The sequence below is a fragment of the Anastrepha obliqua genome, chromosome 3, assembly GCF_027943255.1.
Source record: "Anastrepha obliqua isolate idAnaObli1 chromosome 3, idAnaObli1_1.0, whole genome shotgun sequence".
NCBI lineage: Eukaryota > Metazoa > Arthropoda > Insecta > Diptera > Tephritidae > Anastrepha > Anastrepha obliqua.
The window spans coordinates 27,097,210-27,114,530 of NC_072894.1; the positions used below are offsets into that span (position 1 = coordinate 27,097,210).

At 38.8% G+C, this 17,321-nt stretch overlaps 2 protein-coding genes across 2 annotated transcripts; both read right to left on the reverse strand.

Annotated features, from left to right (window-relative positions):
• Window positions 1–3,949: 3,949 nt before the first annotated feature.
• LOC129241257 (pupal cuticle protein Edg-78E-like) lies at window positions 3,950–4,622 on the reverse strand. Its single transcript, XM_054877501.1, has 2 exons — window positions 4,532–4,622; window positions 3,950–4,450 (listed from the first exon to the last, which is right to left on the reverse strand). The coding sequence occupies exons 1-2, from the start codon at window positions 4,541–4,543 to the stop codon at window positions 4,082–4,084; spliced, it is 381 nt and encodes a 126-aa protein (XP_054733476.1). The 5' UTR covers window positions 4,544–4,622; the 3' UTR covers window positions 3,950–4,081.
• Window positions 4,623–16,761: 12,139 nt separating this feature from the next.
• On the reverse strand, window positions 16,762–17,321 carry LOC129241895 (pupal cuticle protein Edg-78E-like). Its single transcript, XM_054878443.1, has 2 exons — window positions 17,310–17,321; window positions 16,762–17,226 (listed from the first exon to the last, which is right to left on the reverse strand). Exons 1-2 carry the CDS (start codon window positions 17,319–17,321, stop codon window positions 16,762–16,764), a joined length of 477 nt encoding a protein of 158 aa, XP_054734418.1.

A 17,321-nucleotide genomic window follows, 5' to 3' on the forward strand; every position in this document is an offset into this window, starting at 1 on the left:
CTGACCTTGAGTGGAATGTGACCTCGTGTCATAAGGATGACCTCGGTTTTATGTTTGGCGAGTTCCAATATGCCTGGCAGTTGCAGCGTGCAATTAAGGGTAGCAACTTTACTAATGAACTAGAAAACCTGTGCTAATCCACCATGTTTTCGAAGGAAACTGATTACAGAAACCAAAATCAAAGTAAAGTCGAAAAGTAATTCGAAACCCTAGTTGACGGCCGTATTTAGCATGAAACAGGCTACCTGAATTGGCAAAAAAAATTTAGGCAACATCAGTCAATAAAAGAAGTTGCGAAGAAGTTCTGGAACTGTTGAAAGTAAGTGAATTGACTCCAGTTTCTGAAGCGATTGAAACCTCAAAGAAACGAAGCTTTTTCACTTGATTAGAGGCAATAATTTTTATGGAAGAAAATGGTTATTATCAAAGCAACCGCATTTGTTCTAGTACCACAAGGGTTCATGATAAGCCAAATGAAGACTGTAATTTGCTCGAAAATAAATATGCATGCAATTTTTATTCCATTTAACGGTATTTCGCAGTAGTTTTAAGTTGCTTGATTTATTGGTTCACTTGAATAGAGGCCTCAGCTTGCCGGCCTTATTTGCGCATTAAAGCTGTGAAAAGGAATAGTAGGTTTAAGCGTTCATTGCGTTTGATCGAAAACTTCTTATAAAAAGAAAACTTCTAATAAAATGGAAAAGCAGAAAGGTTTGACAGATCGCGAAAAAGGACAAATCGATATCTTGACTTCAAAGGGGCTTTCCAATCACCAAATGCCCAGAAGGATTGGCCGAAGTCCACACGTTGTGGATCTTTACGTGCAACAAGGTGCTTCCTGTGGTAAGAACTACTTATACAGTATAAAGGCAGAACTGAGATACCCGCATTAGAAACGAAGACACCATTTTTTCAAACAATTTTTTTTTTCAACATAATCACCTTTTAGAAAGATACACTTCTCCCATCGCTCCCGCCATTTTTGTAACCCCTGCAAAAAATAGGATTTGTTGAACTCTCCAAAATAAGCCTCTGTCACCGCGATGACTTTCTCGTTTCAACTACATTTCTATCCCTCGAGCCATTTCTTCATGTTAGGGGACAAGAAAAAGTCGCAACGAGCTAGACCGGGTGAATACGGGGGATACGGCAGCAATTCATAACGCGATTTATGCAGTTTGGCGGCGACAACTCCGGATGAATGTGCTGGTGCGTTATCGTGGTGAAACAGTATCTTTCATTTTCGCCAAGTGCAGTTGTATCTCCTTCAATTTTTTGTGAAATCGTTCCAATAACTCACTGTAGTATTGTCCAGTGATCGTTCTTCCTTTTTCTAAAAAGTCCATGAGCATGACTTCCATGACGCATCCAAAAAATCGTTGCCATGACCTTTCCGGTTGATGGGACTGTCTTCTTCTTCTTTGGAGCAGATTGACCGGAAGAAATCCATTGTTTTGATTATTACTGAGTTTCTGGTGTGTAATGTTGAATCCAGGTTTAATTAACGGTGACAACTCGACGCAAAAATTCTATCGCTTCTCACTTAAATTGCGCCAAACACTGCTTCGAAGTTAACAGCCACATCCGTTTGTTGTCCCCCGTGAGCAATCACGGCACCAATTGAGCCAACAATTTTTTCATCGCCAACTTATCATGTAAGATATTAATTGCCGTTCCACTCGAAACACCTATGACCTCTGTTACTTTTCGCATTTTCGTTCGTCAATCAGCGAGAATCATGTCATGGATTTTTTGAATGATTTCGTCGGTAACCACGTCTGACGGGCGTCCTGGTTGCTCCTCATCAAAAATGGATGTTCGCCCGCGTTTAAATTCGTTGAACCAAGATCTAACTGTGGTCATAGTTGGCGAAGCATCCCCATAAACAGCATCCAACTTTGCTTTTACTCGTTGCATTTTTTTCCGTCCGAAAACAAAAAGCGAATTACCGAACGATACTCTTCTTTTCCTTCTTAGCGAAAATCACGAAACACGTCTTACTCGAATAGCTGCCAAATCCAAACTAACCTATCAATCAGTTTGAAATTTGTTTTGCAGTCGTTTGATACATTGCAGCACACGATGCTAACACCACCTTCCCTCAGTAACGCCCTCTGTCAGCAAACACAGGTACTTATTGAACCGCTATCGTAATACTTCAGCTCACTTTTTTTAAATGCTGTTTTTATATGTATAAGAGATAACTCACGAAAACTGTCGCTATATGATACTTTATGAAAAAAATTTTTAATACAAATATTAGTAAAATATCTTCTTTAAAAACTAAAAATTGCAAATTTAAACTGACGTGAAATAAAAAAGGTACACATTTTTGATCTCTCAGAATCAATCTAATGACTCATGTTTTGGGGCGCTATCTTCAGTCTCAGTCCTTTAAAAAGGCTTCGTAGTAGAGGATGAACTATTTCTTTTTTGCCATCCTTAGTGTTGTAGTAGCCAAGTATGATTTGTATATCGCGACAGGGGTAAAGCTCGCATGTTGAATTATCTCGCTCTCATGTGGATTATGGCGATACGCTGGTCCATCACTGTTGAATAAAATAACTTGATGGCGACTTTTTATCTCAACTCGAGTTTGATATAGAATTTGCTGTACTTTACATGATAAAGGGTTTTCCAATAACAGGTGTTATTTTGAATAGCCCGCTATTTCGGTAGATGTCACTTTTAAAGCTTTTTTTGATATTTGCCAAGTAGAAACTACGCCATTAATAAAAATGGAACGATACTCGCTTAAACAATGCACTGAAATTTTAAAAATTCACTATGAAAATGGTGAAAATTTGGCAGAGACGGTTGGTAAAACTCGAACATTTTTGGGCCATCGTGAAGCACCTTGCCGGACCGTAATACTGAAATTGGTGAAAAAATTCGAGCTGTTGGGACAAGTTAGTGATGTGAAGAATAAAACCAGTGCACGTCGCTCAAGAACAGCCGAAAATCGAAAATAATGCTGTTGTAGCCGAAAGTGTTGAAGAAAACCCAAGTTTGCCCATTCCTCGTCGTTCTTTGGAATTAGGCATTCCACAAACGTCATTACACCATATTTTGCATAAAGATTTAGCTTTTAAGGCGTGTAAAGTCCAGTTAACACAAGAACTCAAGCCGGGCCATCATCAACAACGTCGGGTCTTTGCTGATTGGGTCATTGAAATGCATAAAAATGATCCGGAATTCCATCGAAAAATCATCTTGAGTGATGAGGCCCATTTACACCTTGGTGGCTTCGTCAACAAGCAAAATTGTCGGATCTGGGGCTCAGAAAATCCAAGAGTTATTGTGGAAAAGCCTCTCTATCCTCAACGTGTGGCTGTTTGGTGTGGTTTATGGTTATGGATTGGAATGGATTGCGCTATCGAGAGATGATTACCAATTTTTTATGGCCGGAATTGTATGGTATTGAACTGGACAATGTTTATTTTCATCAAGACAAGAAGAGCCACACAAGTAACGAAACCATTGATCTTTTACGGGAATAACACCTCTTATTGGAAAACCCTTTAGTTGTATTATTCGTCGTAAGGTGCGATGATATTCTTCTCATGTCCCGTTCATTAAATGTTTTGGATGGTCCTGATTTTGGAATTTTTCTTCAAGAGCTAGTCAGCAGCTAGTCGTCAAGAGCTGATAAACGGAGGAAAATCTGTTTGCTGATGGCTGCTTTTGGTGTTCTCGCCATTCGGTCCGCTTAGCATTTTAAAAGATACGGAAACAAGTAAGGCCAGTCACATGGATTTTACTCTAAGTTCCTAAAATACTTTGCTCGATTACTATCTGCTACACTCATAGCCAGAAACATGACTCTAACTGTGGCGTAGGTCGAGTCTGTTACCAGTCGCCTTCGCATGTTTGTTGGCTGCTCTAGTTCTTCTTCAATTCTCTACAATTTTGTTAATAGTCGTGCAGAATAAAATTTATTTATGTACTTACATATATACATATGCACATGAGGGTGTCTGTGATTTACATACCTATTATATTATATAACTTATGAAACTGTTGAAAATTTTCTAAATTTCTTAAAACTAATAAATTTTCTAACTGAGCTGCTATTGATCCGTTACTTTCCATTTTTCAATTGGACTTTTTCGAAGGGATGGGCTTCAATATAAGCCAATGATCTGAGGATATAATCCGGAATTGGTGGTGGTGTCGGCAGGTGAGCGCCCTTAGGTTGATATCCATTCTCATCGGCTGTGTATGATACTTGTATCGGTTGCCCCTCAGGCGAAATGTATGAATAGGAGCCTGTTGCATAGGCAGCGCCAACACCGCTCTCCTCAGCCTGAATCCTATTCGAAGTTTCATAGGCATAGTTGTAGCTGCCATCGGGTCGCACTTCATTGTCATATCTGAGTATTGTGGCATGCACGTCAGCAGGATCGCCGCCAGCGTAGGCGAGTGCGAACAGAGTTGTGACAATGAGAAGCTGCGCGTAAGAGATATACAGAGTTTTCGAATGTAGTTATAAGTAAATAAATATAATTAACAAAATTTATACTAAACTTACTGCTTTGAACATTGTCCTTGTTGAAATTAAATTAACTAACGCTATATATATTTTTCTTTGATTATCAGCTTTGGCTGCTTGTGTTCTGGATGGAAGTGGCTTTGGTACTGATTTGTTGAGAGCTTCAAAACATTTTTATATGTTTCGCAAGTGTAGCCCGCTGGTGTGCTTTTCAAGCACAACTTTGATTGTTTCGACAGCTGCACCTTTCTATGTGTGTGTCATAGTGCGAATAGTTTAAATGCACACACACGCACACGTATATATATATATATGTACATATTTTTGCATCGCCGAGGCGTTACAGCCAATCAGTCGAAAAAATGAGATATAGACAATCATAAGCAAATATTTAGTACACAACTTAAGCCGATTAGTATAATTTTTTAGAGTAAATTTTTGTATATTTTAGTTTCGCTTAAAGCGCTTATCAGCTTGCCAATTTGATCGAGATTTATGATTTTTTGGTAGATTATAATTGTATAGATTTATAGAAATATTTTGCTGACGCTTTTGGTTCACGGACGGTAGTCAAAACCAAAAAAAAAAAAAAATGGATGTGGGTACATTAGGGCGGGTTCAATTTTCATCTACTATGTTTCGACGACTGAAGTGTTCTGCTGGCAATTCTAAACTAAAATTGGAAGAAAACTTCTAAATAGGATTTCAAGTCTCCTTACTTAAAGCGTTAGAGGTAGTCAGAGGCCCGAAAAAATGATGATTTTCAATGATTTTTTTTTACTAGTCAATTGCTATATTTTACAACAATAAAGACATAGCATTAATACATCATCTTTCGACTTGACTTTGGCATAATTTAAAAAAAGAGTTAATAATTGTAAAAGTTATCGCTGTTTGTGTGGAGCCCGTTTCTCCAGAAGTCCATCTAAGTAATCTAAAATCTATCGGACAACAGACAATTACGAGTAGTTTTATTAATAGATTAATAGATAACAATAAGGTGGCCTCAGGAAATAACTTTCAGATTTTCGAAAAAAAACCGACAATTAATTGTTTAAAAACAAACGAAATTTAAAAAAAAAATCCTTCAATCAGGCACGAGTTTTTATGTTTTTCAAAAGCAGTATACATTTTATTGAAATCTACAAAACTGTTTTTAAGTTACAGTGATCACCAGTTCAAAAAACACAGTTTTGAGAAAAACGCATTTAAATCAAGGAAATCCTTATCATCCCATGGGGAAACCTCCTCACAAGGCCCGTACCAAGCTAGCTTAAGAGCCCAACAGTTTTCCGCAAAGCATCTGGTGACAGCTCACATCATTCTAACTTCAAAGTATTCAGATTCGGTGGGAAGAAATGCCGGACATTCCTCCCGATTAGTTTCGAGCGCCTTTTGTTAATTGTTGAATAACTCGAACAGTATTTGTGGGATTGCCGTCACATTTTCACACAGTATTTTTAAGATATTATACTTTAAGAAAAAGCAAAAACAAAAATCCATTTTTTTGAAAATACTGACCTCCCCTAACCCCTTAAGTCCCGAATAAAAGTTTGTCTTATTTTGCTAATTTTGTTTTTTTGCAGAAAATGTATGTATGTGCCCATAATTATGAAAGTGGTCTAAGCCATATATTTCCTGTTTCGAGATATTTAATGAATTGCATTTGAATAAATTAAAAAATAGTTTTACATTAGCGAACCTTTTATTTAGAATTTTACTAGTCTTGATTAACCGTAATTTATTCATCATCATCTTTTGGCACTACAGCTCTTTGTGAGTTTTGGCCTGCTGCACATGGGAAACCCATACATCTCGATCGCTAGCTACTTTTTTCCAATTCATTATCATAGGTTCCTCCTCTAGTTCGTCGGCCCATCCTTTTCTCGGTCTTCCTCTTGCTCTATTATTGAACGCTCGGGCTTCTACAATTTTCTTCTGCGTCCTTTGTGCCGTCCAATGGAAATTCATTATGAATACAGGGTCCGGTACTCGAAGTGTAATCAATTAAAAAGGCCATAAATTTAATTTGAAAAATTACTTTTATTCAATTCAAAGTAAAAAATGTGTGAAAATAATACAAAATTAAGAATCAATTTACTTTTGCTCGATACGACCACCTTTTGCCTTGACTATGGCCTTGAGACGGTCCAGAAACGAATCGCAAGCTGCCCGAATGAGACTTTGAGGTATTTTGGCCCACTCGCGGACAATGACTTTTTTTCCGCGCCTCGAGGCTGGTGAATCTTTTAGTTCGGACCTTGCTCTCCAAAATGGTCCAAAGAGAATAATCCATCGGATTCACGTCTGGTGGAGAGCCATTGTGGGGACGTTATGAAGTTCGAAACGTTGTTTTTTATTCATTCTTGGTTCACTCGAGCATTGTGAGATGATGCCGAGTCCTGTTGAAACGTTCACGGCTTTAAAGGCACCTCCAGAATACTTTCCCGCTAATATTTCGCATTTACCTTGGCGCCATGAAAACGATTGAAGAGCACCTATCTGCGGTTACAGCTGCCCAAACCATTACCTGTGGCGGGTGCTGCCTCCTGGTGGCCAATCGATGAATCAAATTCTCGGATGAAGGGTCGGTCAAATAAACCTTGTGGATCTTGTAACGCTTAACTTTGAGATCATTTTTCAGTATGCGGTGGATGTTACGGTCAGATATTTTCAGTTCTTTCGCCATTTGATTGGCACTTCGTCGGGGATTTCGCTCAAGTCGCTTTTTTACTTTTTGAACCATTTCACGTGACGTTGCAGTTTTTTGATGACCACCTCCATGACGTTTTGCGATGCTACCAGTATCATTGTAACGAGTAATAGTGCGATAAACAAAAACTTTATTTACTTTAAGGTGCTCAAGCTCACGAACAATCGCTGGTTGTGATTTTCCAGCCAAATATAATGCAATCACACTGGACTGGACTGCCATTTAGCCAACTAACAGACAACTGATTTCCGTGCATCAGCTGCTCGAGCGGTCTGAAGTAGGTTACACTTCGAGTGCCGGACCCTGTAGGATTCTTAAAATGTTCCTGAAAAACTGGAGGATGTATGGTAGTAAACAAGTACAATTTTTATGATTTAGAATCATCTAATACCCTATACAGACGGCATCGTTAATCGAGATTACCGGCGCAGTTAATTCTGATTAAAATTATAGTGTGACAGGCAGTTGTTATGCGGATAAGTGAACACCTGAAAACCCAACAAATACGGGCATTAGCTGCCTAGATATTAAGAAATAAATATTTATTACAAAAAAATCTTAAATTGCAATTTCTCAAACTACTCCGAAATATCAAAACAATTAATGGAATTTCGAACGTATTAGTGCAAACTATTAGGCCTCTTTTTCGCCAAGACTTAGCAAGTGGCGAATAGATGAAGCAAATGAACATATGTCAGCAATGCGGATAGAGATCTGCTTCAAATTACATGTACTGGTAAGGCAGTGCGGCCTAATGAGCTATAGTTATACTCACTAGCGGGGAATCTTACTCGAGCTTTCGTATGCCAATTTTTCGTTATGTTAAGGGGTAACACCAATGTACACGCGTAAAATAAACACGATTTTTAAAGAATTTTTTTGTATAGAAGGAAAGGGAAAACAATCACTCTGATTTGGGAAGTTATTACTTATATACTAAAATACAAAACTACAAAGTTTGATCGAAAAATTTTACAAAATGGCGGCATTGGAGATATTTTTGTAATGTGGTTTCTCTTGAAGGAGCTCCGCGGCACGCAGCACAGAGGGTGCACATTTTAATCTGGAAGAAAGAAACATTTTTTTTCTTAATCTAGATAAGAATAGCTAGAGAAACACGTACGGGATTTAAAAAATATTTATTTTTGTGGAATTAGCAAGCATTTGAAGGAAAAAACTCTATTTTGGACTAAAAAAACGGCACTTAAATAATTATAACAATCGTTTAAATTAATCTATCGAAAATCCCCTACGCTCTTCTCTTAAGAAGGTTATTATACAGACGTAGTGAAAAACCTGATTAAAAATATTTAAAATTGTTTGAGTTATGCTGCGTGCCAATTTCAGAGAACATGTTTTGAGAAAAACGCGTTTAAAGTTTGGAAATTTGGAGAAGTCGTTAGGTAGCAGTCACTAACGCTTGTTTAAAAGCTTAAAATATTTATGAAATAAACTTCGGTAACGTATAAAACTTTTTGTTCTGTATTTTAAAAGGTTCAAAGAATTTTTTAAGGTTATAAAAAAAAATCAATTTTTTGAAATTTCTACAGTGGTGTTACCCCTTAATCGAGCATAAAGATAGCGAGCAAGGAAGTGGCGAATAGAAGAGGCCTATTATTGCATCCAGTCCTTCTTGTTTTCCTCTTAAAAGTTTTATTATTTTGCATTCACAATAGATATCAAATGCCCTTTTTCAGCAGTGTGCGATGTTGATTTCCATACTAATAACGGATGGCTTCAAGGTTTATAAAAAGGTGCGACGTTTGACTTCTTCAGTTCTGCGCAGTCTCCTTTAGTAAGCCCGTTTAAACAAAAACTAACATGGCCGAATTGGAGCTGGGTGCTGGAATAACAATTTACATTTTACGGGAAACAATGACGATCTTGAAGATAGTATGCCGTTGGCCGTTCAAGAAGAAAAATGAGGAGATGAACTTTGCTCTTCGATCGTCGATATTCTCTGCAGTTAATTGCTGAGGTTTATTTTTGTGCGCAGATATGTAAAGGGGGATCAATTCAGATTATTTTTTTGTGAAACCATTCATGACATTTATTTCTTAATGATAATCCCTTTCAAATGTTGACCGTAACTGCGCCTGTATTCGGTCATCCCTAAACACAAATTTTGAATGACCCGCTGGAGAACTTCGGTCGGTATCTCGTGAATAACTTTAGCAATGTTGGCTTCCGATGCCTCAATCAAAGCTGGTTTATCCACAAAGCATTTAGACTTACATACCCCCAAAAATAAAAGTCCAAAGGTGTGATATCACACGGTTTTGGTGGCTAATCGACTGGTCCGAGATGAAAGATAAATTGCTCACTGAAACGACAACGCAGTAAATTCATTGTTTCACGGCCTGTATGACAAATAGCGCCGTCTTGTTGGCACCAAATGTTGTGAAGGTCACGGGCTTCACTTTCCGGTAACAAAAAGTTTTTACATTGGCTCCAGTCTCGTCATAAGAGATAAGGACCGATGATTCCTTCAGCCCATAGGCCGCATTAAATGGTTGTTTTCACTGGATGTAATGGCTGTTCATAAATGGCTTCGAGCTGCTCTTCAGCCCAAATATGGCAATTTTGCTCATTGACGTAGCCATTAAGTAAAAAATTCGCCTCATCGCTGATAGCCATAAGTGAGCCTGAGCGCGCGTTGAACACTTTTCACAGATTGTCGATTTGTCGGATTAATAAACAAAATTATAAATAAGAAGACTCGAAATCTATTTTAGAACTATGCTTGGATCATGGACCTGTTTGTCAGAATGGTCTGTAAAACACCTCGGCTTTCGAAACAAGGCCATTTATATTTTTGAGAACAGATTTACTCGCCCTAATGTCAATATTTGCAAGTACAAAAAAATTTAGCAGAAGCGAAATATTTGAAATGAAAATCAAATTTAATTACCGACACACAAATAAACATATAAACGTCAGATTTTTTCAAATTTATTAATCGGACTTAATTACACAGGATTCCATTGTCTCAAACAGCTTTTCAACAACAAACTTCAACTAACAATCACAAAAGAATTGATTATTAAAATTCAAATATTGTCCGTTATGTTTAAGATCTAATACTCACACATGCTACTACATAAGTGGGGTATACTTCCATACGTCCATACATACATCTGCATATATAAACACGTATGAGTCTACAGAAGTGTTACGCATAAAATATTTTAAAGATGTGCATCTTATGCAATAATTATGCATTGTTTTTGTTGTATTTGCATACTGTTTATGATTTTTTAATCAACAATAGTGCACAAGTTTATTGGAAATGTCGCTGAACCCTTGAAAGAAACAATGCTAGTAGCAAAATAGCAGACAAATGGCATGAATGCCAATAAAGATGACCAACTTTTGTGCGAGTAAAAACATACATAGACGGATGGATGGACGGACTTCTTCTATTCATGTGTACATATACATATATGTATAAGAAAGACTTGGCGGTCATATCTACAATGAAAATGTCTTTTTCTAAACATACGACCTTACGATTGCCATAATGTCCAGGCTTATGCTCGGCTTTGTAGTAACGAATTCAAAGGAATTTCAGAATCTTTCTACGCTGAAGGATTTGCATTTTCTCTTGTTAGATTAAAACTCGAATATTGTAGGATTATCTGGGATCCATTCTATATGGCTTAATCTATAAGAATTGAGAAGGTTCAGAAACATTTCACTAGATTTGCCATTCATTTCACTCGTTGCCCTTGTAGTTTGCTTGCATATAAAAGTATTTACAGATGATTTTTATTAGTATTGCCAACATTAGAAATGCGAAGAAAAATTTCATCCGTAATGCTTATAAGGTTGCAATGTACTTTTTGGTAGATCCTTGAGTTCTCCCAGCGATTCGACTCCTTTCATGGGTCTCTTAAATCTTAAAAATAAATAAATAATTGGCGCGTAGACTGTTAGGTGCTTGGCCGAGCTCCACCTTCTATTTGTGGTGTGCGTGTTGATGTTGTTCCACAAAATGGAGGGACCTACAGTTTCAAGCCGACTCCGAACGGCAGATATTTTTATGAGGAGCTTTTTCATGGCAGAAATACACTCGGAGGTTTGCCATTGCCTGGCGAGGGGCGACCGCTACTAGAAAAATGTTTTTGTTAATTTTGCTTTCACCGAGATTCGAACCAACGATCTCTCTGTGAATTCCGAATGGTAATCACGTACCAACTCATTCGGCTACGGCGGCCGCCAGCCGTCTCTTAAATCTTGGGGATAGGAAATACGGGTCCCTTCAATCTTGGGAACTGGTGAATACGGGGGCTGAGGCATGATAACGGTGTTGTTTTTGGCCAAATAAACTCTCCCAAGCAAAAGAGAGTGAGCAGGTGCATTATCATGATGCAAAAGCCATGCATTTTTTCCACAATTCCGGGCGTTTTTTCGTATTGCGTCACACAAACGACGCATAACTTCAAGGCATTACTCTTTATTTACTGTAAGACCTTATGGTAAGAATTACTGATGCACTACGCCGTGGTAATCGCAGAAAACAGTGAGCAAAATCTTGACATTTGATGGAACTTGGCGTGCTTTTTTGGTCTTGGCTGTCCTGGACTTTTCTATTGGGACGATTGGGCTTTGGTTTCGATGTCATACCCATATATCCATGATTCGTCATCAGTTACGAACCTTTTAAGCAAATCTTTATTATCGTTGACGTCATTCAACAATTCCTAAGCGATGTTATTTTTAGTAAAAATTCAGCAAATTTGGAACGAACTTCGCGGCCACACGCTTCATGCCCAAAATCTCCGAAAAGATTGCCATGACATGAGCCAACCGATATGCCGACATCCTCAGCAACTTCTCTGATTGTGATTGGACGATTCTCCATAACAATTCTCTTCACTTTCTCAGGGATGTTTTAGAAGTAGATCTTACATTTTCTTTGCGCATGCTTGATTCCAAATGGATACTGCCAAATTAAGAGTGGAAGAATTTGGTTCACGATGTTTTCTTTGATGATTTTTCTTTCCGTTGAAAAAAAAACGTTAGCATCTCATTTCTAAGCATTCATCAGCTTTCCGACTAAATTTGCAGATAGTCCCAATTTAAAGTGAGTGCGTTTTATAGCTTCTGTTAGGGAGCCTCTCTTGACAAGTCTGCAGCATGCTAAAGGACACTTATTGATATTAGTATGCTAGCAGATATGTCATTATATTTTCAGTAGATACCGAGTGCATAAACGGCGATGCGTGAATCCACTTCTTCTGAACTGCAATATTAAGCTCCTCGTTAGCATTACTCTACTATTCTTCCTTAAAACTATTCTGCTATTAATTTGTGTATTAGATTGTGAAGATGCTAATGTCCATATGTAACGCGAATAGCTTGCAGTGCAGAAAAGTGAGAGGAAGGCAAGTTACGAGATGCTACATTCTTTATTGTTGTTCACTGGCAAAGCACTGCCATATTCTATATGTGGTATAAGAGAAAAGAGGGATGTTATTACAATGTTATGTCCTCATCAAACTTCTCTGGATCTTTAAAGTCTGTCGATAAAGCAGCTGACCAATTCTCAATAGGGAATGGAAAAACGGGGGAGGGGGACATCGTTAATTCCTCTTTTCACTTCCATGTGATCAAAGAGAGCAGCACTTCCAAGCTCCTTCCTTTTCAATGTGATAAGGTATTTCACTAATTTTCAGTCTAAGTTTTTTAAGAATTGCTTCGCAGATGTTGATGATTCTTGTTTCTTTTGTACACGAGGTTAGGAATTCAGCAAACGGTTTCTGAACTAAACTTGTCCCGACAATTAGTTTTAACCACAGTGTGTAAAAGAATCCGAAGTTTTCCTCAAAATACCTTCCAAAAAAAAATTTATTATTCGAAAATATATTATGGATATTTTGGAACTGTTCATAGCTCTCCAGAAGGCAGACTGATACTATATTTTGCCTCAAAGGAGTCTTTTGGCGCAAGTGTACCAGTGGAAACTGTTCTGGTAAGTGCCGAAATAGTTATTTATGTCAGAAGCCCGATCGCCGTGATGAGTAGTCCGCTCATACCGCTAATATGTCCACACTCGGCTGCAGCTCACACGTTACTTTCCACGGTAGAACACATTAACGGTATTCTTAGGCATAGAAGGGACCTTCGGTATCATTCAGGCACTTAACAAAACTGGCAAATGAGGCTTTTGTCTCTTCTAATGCCAAGTATTTGGGAGTCGTGCTAAACACCAAAATCTAAATTTTTGTTGCTGGAATATTGGTACAACTTTCCTCTATAGCATCGCAAAGTGGCTAGTTTTTGGTATTTGACTATATCAGTCAACCGCAGTTGTTATCTGCGGTTTTCACTATCGATAAAAATATCGAACAAAGAATTTGTCTTAAATTTTATGTTTTGAACGGAATTTCGAGTGCCGAATCGTTGAAAATGTTGCAGGAGGCCGAGTGTTATAAGGCTTTTGCAGAGGACCGAGAAGTCGTTGAAGATTTGCCCCGATCTGGTCGCCCATCACCGTCTTCAACGGATGAAACAGTTGACAAAGTCAAGGAAATGGTGCTGAAAAACAATCAAACCATCATTTAAGTTTGAGGGAGGCAGCTCGTGACTGATGAATCAATTCGCAATATTTTACACCATCAATTGGGCATGAGACGCATGCATGCTCGACTTGTTCCAAGAGAGTTGAATTTCTTTCAAAAAATCCATCGGAAGAAGGTGGCTGAAGACATGCTTGACCAAGTAAATTCGGACCCAACGTTCATCCAGCGCATCACAACAGGTGATGAGTTTGACATGCCGGTGGGTATATGAGTTCGGCATGCAAACCAGTCAACAGGCGGCTGAATGGCGCTATCCACATGAGCCGAAACCCAAAAAACCACGTCAAAGTAGGTCAAAAGTGAAAGTAATGCTACTCGTTTTCTTTGATTTTCATAGTGTTGTGTACTCGGAATTCGTTCCAAATGGTTCTACTGTAAATAAAGAATATTATTTGGAAGTTATGCGACGTTTGAGAGTGAATGTGCGTAGGAAACGGCCTAATTTGTGAAAAGAAAGCTCATGAACCTTCCACCACAATAACGCACCGTGTCACAAGGCTCATATTGTGAAGACTATTTTTGACCAAAACTCGACAAATATCAATGCATAACCACCGTATTCATCGGATTTATTCCCCTGTGACATTTTCCTTTTCCCAAAACTTAATGGAATGGCAACCACGGGCGCCGCTTTGATCGCCACGTCGATAGAGGCCATTAAGGAGAATTCGCTAAAGGAGCTGAAGAAGATCTCTTCAAACGAGTTTGAAAGGTGCTTTGATGACTGGACTAATCGTTGGCATATGGGTATTGCTTCGAATGAAGCCTATGTTGAAGGCGACAAAATAAATATTGATTGTTAAACAATTGTTTCGCGTTTTATTGAACAATTCCCATAACTTTTTTGACAGAATGTATAATCTGTTATACTTGAAAGAGGATATTCAGAAGGACTTTGGGATTGGAAGCCAAAACAGTGATGTGGATGTACCCGGCATTATTAGGCAAACTCCTCGTCAATCTATCCGCACATTGGGTATAAAAGATGAGCTGGGATCATGCCCATCTGCAGCATTCAGCCTTATCCTGAACCTGACTTCCATTGACTTTACTTATTTACTGCTATGCCGATTTCCTCGTGGAGCATTGGGCTTATAAAAAAAAAAAATAATTGGCGCGTACACTTCTGTTAGGTGCTTGGCCGAGCTCCTCCTTCTATTTGTGGTGTGCGTGTTGATGTTGTTCCACAAATGGAGGGACCTACAGTTTCAAGCCGACTCCGAACGGCAGATATTTTTATGAGGAGCTTTTTCATGGCAGAAATACACTCGGAGGTTTGCCATTGCCTGGCGAGGGGCGACCGCTATTAGAAAAATGTTTTTATTAATTTTGAGTTCACTGAGATTCGAACCAACGACCTCTCTGTGAATTCCGAATGGTAATCACTCACCAACCCATTCGGCTATGGCGGCCGCCGGCTTATACAATGGATCTAAATCGCACTCTATTAGGTGTTACACTGCAAATGTCATTCCTGTCGTAGTTTGCGGCATCGAGTTCCTGTCGATGGTTCTCCACCAAATGTTCCCTCCAGATCGTTTAGAACTCTGGAAATTCCATTGTATTCCTCCTGCCTTATAATATTGTTCACGGGTTTGCGGAGTGTGTGATCTATTAAGCCCCACTTATGCCTACCAAACTCTATCGGTACAGTTTTTTGTTGGGTGGGGTGCCATAATTTGCTTCTTTTTTTCTAGACATAAGTATTCTTCGCCAACATTTGTTAATACAAGTTTCGATTTGATGCGGGAGGAACCTTTCCATGCTTCGCATAAATTAGTATTGATTTAACATTGGACTCAAAGGTACACAGCTTTATTTCTCTTGAGGTCTGGCACGAATTCCATATGTTTCTTAGCATGGCAAACACTGAATTTGGTTTTTTAATCTTTGTATATACGTCTTCGTCAGCGCCGCATTTGACTGTGATAACACTTTCCAAATACACAAAGCTCTATTCCAGCCATCCAAAGCAACCATTCAATGCATTCATGACCTAAAGAGAGCGTTGGTGATGGCGTGGAGCAGTATAGCAACCCTATTTCGGAAAACTTCGCTTAGCTCAGTTGCTATGGCAGGTGACGTAATTTATGTTCGCATCACGAATTATTAGATGCAAACTAGTCGAGCAGCTCGAATTGGAATTAGATTCAGTACCTCCGTTAATGGAAAACTCTCCGATCATAGAAATATCAGCGGAAACGAGAGCGCAATCGTATTAAATAAGGAGAAACCAGCAGCAAGAGCAATGAAACGAACACCCTGACAAATCCAAAGAGGCATCCAATCACATTTCCTTCAACACCTTGACCAAGAACAGAATTGTTTAAAATTGCAGCAAATGTGAATAGGATTAAAGATAATAGATTTCATGGTTTGCTTGTTAGCTATGGTAAAAAAAAAATGAGGGGAACTTTGGCACCCTTGGGGTATGTTGAACAAAATTTAGCATGTGTTAGTGATATACGAAAAAATCAACACAGCCAATGCTCATGCATGGCATTCGTATATCACTAATACAAGTTACATTTTGTTAAACACATCCCAAGTGACGTCAGCCTATCAGCCAAGTCTGTCAAATTCGCTCAGAGCCGAATAACGGTCTGCTACATATACCATCTCTAAAAAATCGTTTCACCTTGGAATAGGACTACCCTGCAAAAGAATCTGCAGCAGTTATTGCCTTGTCGTTAGCGAGGAAACAGAATACGTTTTCCTATGCGAATGCCCAGTCCTGGCGTCGCTAATCTGTAGGACTGGAAAAATTTAATGCTTTTAAGTTTTTTTCATCGGATCTTCCACTGAAAGGAATGGCTTTGCGAATACCCTTTTTACCTGCCTGCCGCACAGAATGAGTAACCATTTAAACTGATTTACTTGTATGTGTGAAAATGTTTGATAAACATAATACTCGTATATTGTTAAGATTTGCTGAAGGAACTTATTTACTATAATATTTCGATGCGTGGTACTTAAAAGTGTCTACGTTGCGCAGGACGACGGAAGCTATTCACTTGATGGCTGGGCGCTGCTACATGATGGAATGCTGGTTTTTGTTGTAGGCGTTGTGGCTGTTGTTGACGGGCGGCATTCTCATCGTATGGATGAGCACGAATGTACTCTAATGACTTGAGGATTTGTGGTGGAATTGGTGGTGGAGTTGGCAAGTGATTACCCTGCGGTTGGAATCCGTTTTCATCGGCCAAATACGACAGTTGGATTAGTTCACCTTCTGGAGAGTAGTATGAGTAACCACCGCTGGCATGATGACCACCATGGCCTTCCTCTTGAGCGCTGATGCCATTCGATGTGGCAAAGTCAAGTTTATAGCTGCCATCTGCGTTTAATTGGCTGTCGTGTTTGAGAGTTTCTGCAGGGGCGCTTTGAGGATGGGCGGCATGAGCGACGCAGGCCAACGAAGCGATAGCGACAAGGATCTACAAAAAATTAAATAATATGAATTAAGTAATTAAAGTAATTTTTAAAGCAACGAAGTTCAGTAAAATTAATTATCACTTACGAATTTGTTCAT